This window comes from Pezoporus flaviventris, unplaced genomic scaffold (genome assembly GCF_033815535.1).
Source record: "Pezoporus flaviventris isolate CSIRO_AGI_PZ_B2104156 unplaced genomic scaffold, CSIRO_AGI_Pfla_v1 ptg000018l, whole genome shotgun sequence".
In the NCBI taxonomy this organism is placed as follows: domain Eukaryota; kingdom Metazoa; phylum Chordata; class Aves; order Psittaciformes; family Psittacidae; genus Pezoporus; species Pezoporus flaviventris.
In genome coordinates, this window is record NW_026892566.1 from 2003779 (window position 1) to 2009944 (window position 6166).

The 6166-nt window shown below is 45.4% G+C and overlaps 1 protein-coding gene across 1 annotated transcript; it reads right to left on the reverse strand.

Annotated features, from left to right (window-relative positions):
• Window positions 1-1913: 1913 nt before the first annotated feature.
• Window positions 1914-4389, reverse strand: ATP5ME (ATP synthase membrane subunit e). Its single transcript, XM_061455055.1, has 4 exons — window positions 4201-4389; window positions 3971-4025; window positions 3584-3682; window positions 1914-2053 (listed from the first exon to the last, which is right to left on the reverse strand). Exons 1-4 carry the CDS (start codon window positions 4234-4236, stop codon window positions 2028-2030), a joined length of 216 nt encoding a protein of 71 aa, XP_061311039.1. The 5' UTR covers window positions 4237-4389; the 3' UTR covers window positions 1914-2027.
• Between the last annotated feature and the right edge of the window lie 1777 nt (window positions 4390-6166).

Below are 6166 nucleotides of genomic sequence, written 5' to 3' on the forward strand. Positions count from 1 at the left end.
AAAAGCTCCTTATGTCCTCAAAGATTTACAGGAAATAAAGCTGTGAGGCTGGGGTCTGTCCTGGGGTAAGATGGACAAGCACTGCCTCTGCACAGCATTGCACTAATAGATGTGTTTTGGTTAGGAATTCTCCCATTTCCACAAGGAAATTCAGCCTATGCTTGGTGGGCTGCTGTCACTCTGTGGGAAGCCACATACAGCAATCAGAGGGCAGTAAGGGAAATAGAAAGCCAAGATCTTTCATTTCCCTTTTATTTTTTCCTTTGCACTATATACATTTCTAATGGGATGCTGTCTGTAGGCAAAATCTTTCCCCTGCAGCTTAATCTCAGGGGCTGCAGAGTTCTTCCCTGTCTGCACAGAACTTGCACCCCTGCTGGACAGTCATTGCTAACTTCTTTGACAGGAGTAACCTGTGAGCAGAGGCAGAAGTGACCCCTGCAGGTCCATAGGCAAGCAGCATGTCTGCACTCTTGGAGCTGAGAGGAGTTGCAGGGTAGGGTGAAAGGGCTGATGAGAGAGTTTACAGCTGCAGTTCGAGATTACCCAACAGCAAAGTGTCAATCATCCATGGTACCATAGGACCCCTCACCTCCCAGACCGGCTCACCCAGGGAAAGCACTAAAGGAACAATGCAGAGCTCAGAAGAGGCAGCTGGTGGGAGGAAACCCTTCCCTCCCCCCTACCTAGGGAGATGCTGTGATGAGATGCTTCATCTGCTGTTCCTGCTACCTTCTCATCTGGCACAGGCCATGTCCAGCCACAGTACACACAGCCCTGAGCTCCAGGCAGCCTGTCCTTCCCTTTTGCCCTTCACTGTGGCTCTCACTCCCACTGCCTAACACACACTGAGTGTCTGAGGAGAACACTGACTTTTATTTCAGTATACATCAAGCAATTGAACTTGCTTTTTTTTTTCCTTTTCAAAATGGTACCACCTAATCACACAGCCACTTTGCCAGAAGACTGGGATCAGTGTCCTTTTCAGCCAACAATCCCTTACTAATATGTGTTTCTGTGTCTTTTTGCACCATCAGAACCATACCACTGGAAGTTTGCTTCCCACTGGAGGTAGGTCAGATGGAGGTGAAACCTGGCAAGTTTCCTACCCACAGCGCTCCCCTTGGCAGCTGGCTGCCAGGAATTATTGGGCAAAGAAAAGAGAAAGGTTAAGAAATGTATTTTTGCAGTCAGTATTTTCCCAGGCCCGAGAGGAAAGTGATGCCACTGCAACACAATTTCAGGAAAGGTCCATTGACCAGACAGCTCCCAGAGGAGTGTGATAGAGCGATTCAGCTCCGCTTGTGGCATATTTGCCTGTACCCCAGGGCAGTGTTTTCACTTCTGGCTTGATGCGGTTCCCAACTCCAGTGAGAGACACGAGGGGCCTGCCTTGCAAGTGTCTCACTGAAGGAGGTAAGGCATCCAGACTTCCATTCTGGATTTTGAAGGCTGGGGACAACGAGTGGTAGGGAAATGAATATCCCTGTGAGACTGGGAGGGGTTTCTCAGACAGGAATTCAGGAATGGAGAGCAGATTTTCTCTCCACTGCCTGAGTGAGAAGCTGCCAAGAGATTTTTAGTGCTACAGCTTGCCCATCATGGGATGGAAGGGGTAGGACAAGCTCACTCAAGACAAGACCTCTTTGCTCTGCTACTGAAAAGAACATGTGGATGCCCTCCAGCTGTTCAGTCTGCTGAAGTTCAGCTTGCTCTCCCACCTGCCCAAATGTGTTAAACTCCGTCTCTTCTGATCACAAACATTACCTATTAGTTATAGGCGTAGTGACTGGTTGTTGCTGGAGGAATACAACATGGTGTTTCCACCACAGCAACAGCCTGTGACATAAGTTTCCTGTCATATTCTGTAATTATTTCTGCTGCTGTTCTGTGCAACTCACTCAAATACCAACTGAAGCATTTTAAGTACTTTATTGAGAGAATAGCATACAGAGTCCACCAACCACTGCACAGTTCAGAGCCTAGCCATATATTTCCATATGTGAAATTAGGATTCAATCTTCTGTTCATTTCAATATGGATTCTTCGCTTGCTAGAAGGGAAGAAAAACCAAACACAGTTAGGGCTACTAGTCAGTCCCATGCAGTACTAAAATATGCAAAACATTACTGAGACCAAAAGCTACCTTTAAGTGTGACATTTCTTTCTAGCCAGTTTTTATGATTCCCGCTTCTGCTTATTCAACAGAAGTGTATTTGGGGTAAAAGACCTTTTTTACTTACCCAGTAGTAAATTACTGTTTTCTGAACTGATAATTCAAATTAAGTGCAGAAAAAGCTATCATTATGGGTATGACCAGTTATTCATCTTTAAAGAACAATTTCCAACTGCATTGCACTGAATAAAGTTATAACAATTGCTTTTATAACAGGAAAACCACACAAAAACCACTGTTGGGAAAGCAGACTGGTCATCTGTGTGCCGCTTTTAAATAAACATTCTAAAGAAATAATCACAGAATTCCATTATTAAGGGAAGTAGCAACACTGTAGTACAGCCTCTATCCCCGAAAGTATACAAAAGTTTCAGCTAATCTAGAAAATACCTATAGGCCCATTTATTCAGTCCATGAATAATGGAGACTATATATTCAAGATGGTAAAAAGAGCTATGCAAAATAGCTTCTACTAAGTGATAAAATTCATCAATTTGCCTATTTGATTATATGTATGTGTGGCTCATTTAGTTTTACAGGGTTTTGTTCAACATTAGTCTTGTTTAGGACAATGTGAATGCCACTAATTCCCATGGAAACAGTTACTAAGTGTGTAGCTTGAGTTACTGATCAATTTCTTAAAACTTCTGGACTGTATGTCCACCTAAAGAAAAAAAAAGGTGAATTCAAGCCAGACAGCACACTCCTCTGTATGGCATGGGGAAAAATCCTGTCAGAAATGCACAAATAAATAAACAATTCTAACAACAAGGGAAAGCATGCTGCAGCAGGAATATTATAGGGCAGAACGGAATGAGAAAGAAGCAGCAGTATTAGTCCCAATAAATCACCTCCAGCATACTCTTTTCATGTAAGATATAATAAAGCTGACCTCTAACACTACACCAGTGATACCACTTTAAAGTTTGAGTTGCAATTTCAAGCAGTTGCCTATAACTTCTGGTTTAGGTAATCAGTCACACTTGTGAGACTTCTTCATTGCATGGAGCAGAGGGACCACAGGTTTGCTGCATCCAGCTGAATAACGGACATCTAAGTAACGTTAATATGCAGTTTCATGGATTCCTCACAAAATAACCAGCACACCTTTTAGAGGTTTGTTTTCTCAGTGGAAATTCAGATTGCCATTTAATACGCCCCATTTAGTTACAAAAGTGTTTTCAACTCTTCCTCTACCAAAGCTTACATTCAGTAGAGCCTGTCAAACAGCAGCACTATTTACCCTTCACACAGCCCTAACCACTGCTCCATGGAATCACAAGGGTGTGCAGTCCCCTGGCTGTAAGCCTGAATTTCTCCTAAAAACGCTGCATTAAGATGTCGGTCCACTTGCAAGCCAGGGTATACGGTTTGGTCTGGAATGTGTGAATTAAACTGAGGGACTACCTTCTGCAAGCTCTTTCGCGATCCGCTCAAGTTCTTCACGTCTCTTTTTCTCTTCAGCCTCTATTCTTCTTTCTTCTTCAGCAATAGGCTTTAGGTAGTCTGTTATTAATACAAGCGCTTTACAACACAGTTTCTAGGAGCCGGCACAAAGCTCTGCATCTGCTAGCTCACTCAAAAAGAACATAAAACCACCTTCGCTGGCACGACGGCACATTTTACATGGATCTGTCACCTCACACCGGTCAGAGCCCAGCCCCAAGGGCCACCTCGCCGAGCCCTACCCGGTTCCCCTGCAGTGAGGCGGGGAAATGGCGCCGTGCCCGCCTCAAGGTGCCCTTCGGGTCCCGAGCGCGGAAGGGGAGAAGGCCGCCCGCGGCGCGCACTCACCGTATCGCTTCTTGCCGTAGATCATCCCCACCAGCAGGGCCGAGTACCGGGTGAACTGCGGGAGGCACAGACAAGGACGCGCCCTTGGCTCAGCTCGCACCACTAGGCCCAGCTCGCCGCCCCCCGCCCGGCCCGCCTCACCCCGGCCCGCTGAGGCCAGAGGTCACCTCCCAGCCCCGGAGCGCGGCGGGAGGCCCGCATGGCACCGCGGGAACCGCCTCTGCCCTCACCTTGATGAGCGGAGAGACCTGCACCGGTGGGATCATCCTGGCAGCGGTGGCAGCGGCGGCGGGATGTGACGCCTGCGGAGCGGTGGCAGGGCGGGTAGCGTGTAGAGCTCGGCCCAACTCGGGGCGGAGCAGAGCTTCTGCTACGGAAGCTGTTAGAGCCGTTCGTGTTCTGTCCGCCCAGGGGTGGGTTTTGGTGTCTGGGGGCGCGTTACCCAGGAGCCGTTCGGTCGCAAAATGGGCCGTGCCCCTTACCCCGCGACACAAAATGGTGGAAGCGAGAGCGTTTTCTCTCTTTGGAGCCGAGCCCGAGGAATCCGGTTGAGTTTCGTTCTCTCGTAAAGTCGGGGAATTGAACCTTCGGTCGTTAGTGACATAAATAGCTTGCGTAAAGTACGCACCGAATGGGCCGGAAGGCGGTGAACTGCCGGCCCGTGGTGGTCTCTGTTAATTAAGACAGGGATAATGGAAGTTCTTCTGCTAAAAGAAGCCTGACATGTTTCTCTCTTTAGGGAGCCTGGAGGAAGGTTCTCGGTATGCCGTCTATTTGTAGTATCATGAGGTTTTTTAGTTACTGTTTTATGTCCTGTACCAGTGAGACCTGAGAGTGGGTGGAATGTATGTAACCTATTGCTTCTGGGCTTTTGTATTGAATTTTTTACGTTTTTTGTTTACTTTCAGTGGCAAGAACTCAGACACTTTGAGCATTACAAATGAGAAGTCAGTGCTAGGTAGTTATCACTTTAGTTCCGTGCACCAGTGTTAGCTGTTAATGGCAGAGTAGTTCACCATGAAGCTCAACGCCAAGTCAGTACCAAACCACTGAGGTTACTAGCGGCACAGTGGTTGCCTGTTCAGCCAGCTGACAGTTTCAAAATCTGTAAATACCCAACAGTGGAATGATTTTAATTAAGTGATTTTCAGGGTTACTGATGGAGCCTGATACATTGAAAATACCAAAATGCTCCATTTTTTTTTAATGATTTTGAGCAATTTATTGAATGACATCCCTATGCTGGATGCTTTCTGCACTAAAGCTCTGAGAAAAAAAAAAAATCACTGCTGCTCTTCATTTCGTACAATACAGATATTCTGGTCTTCCCTAGTGATGCAGCAGGCAAGTTGGACTACAAGTCATGATACTACCCCATCACATGTGGAGAAGAAAAGGAGGAGTACATGGTGCCATGTAGTTACCTGTGATAAGATCTCAAATGATAAACATTAAGAGAGATCTGTGCATTTTCTTCTCATAGCAAGAGCATTTGTCTGTGCCTCATTCCACAGTAACAAGTTATGTGACGCTGTCCCACATAACCTCACAGGTTACCAGGCTGATGTTTGCAAAGTTCCAACAATGAATTTGTGCTTTACACACTACTGTCAAGTACTCTCACACTGAAAGATCAAACCAAGGAAGTCCAAAATTCCTCGTGACTGACCTTTATTTTACTGAAAAATCCGATTGCAGGAGCTGCTCATGGTTTATCAGATGCCGAACAACAGCTGTTGAAAAGTTGGAAGTTTGAGTCATTAGAAGAAATTCCTGGTTAGTTGTAAGAGAATTACTTGCACTAACTAGTTGTTTTCAAGTAAAATGGAAAAAGTCGTAAAGTGTATGCAATGTTCATTGCGATTAAACACAAATTCTGTATTTGCAAAGAACTACAGCTATGACTGTTACTCTTCTAAAGTAAATTAAGAGCTGTCTACATTCATCATTATTCTGAAGGTTTCAAACAAAGTACATCCCTAAGCAGTCTTTAATAGAATTTTTCATCTAGCACTATCTGTATGCAAGGCAAAGATGACAGTGCTACAAGTGATTGTTATCATCTTTTAATGTCTTTTTAATGGATTAATCTTGAACTTGAAACCATTAATGAGGCTAACTGGCCTGAACAAATGAAGCAGCTGTCATTATGGGATCACCGTTGTGAGCTGAGAGACAGCAGGCTTTTAAAACACC

Coding starts and splice junctions, on each gene's coding strand:
- ATP5ME (XM_061455055.1), bottom strand. CDS start 4,236: ATGATCCCACCGGTGCAGGTCTCTCCGCTCATCAAG. Junction 4,026..4,200: donor AGGTCTCTCCGCTCATCAAG/GTGAGGGCAGAG, acceptor TGCCTCCCGCAG/TTCACCCGGTACTCGGCCCT. Junction 2,054..3,583: donor CGCGAAAGAGCTTGCAGAAG/GTAGTCCCTCAG, acceptor CTTCCCTTCTAG/CAAGCGAAGAATCCATATTG.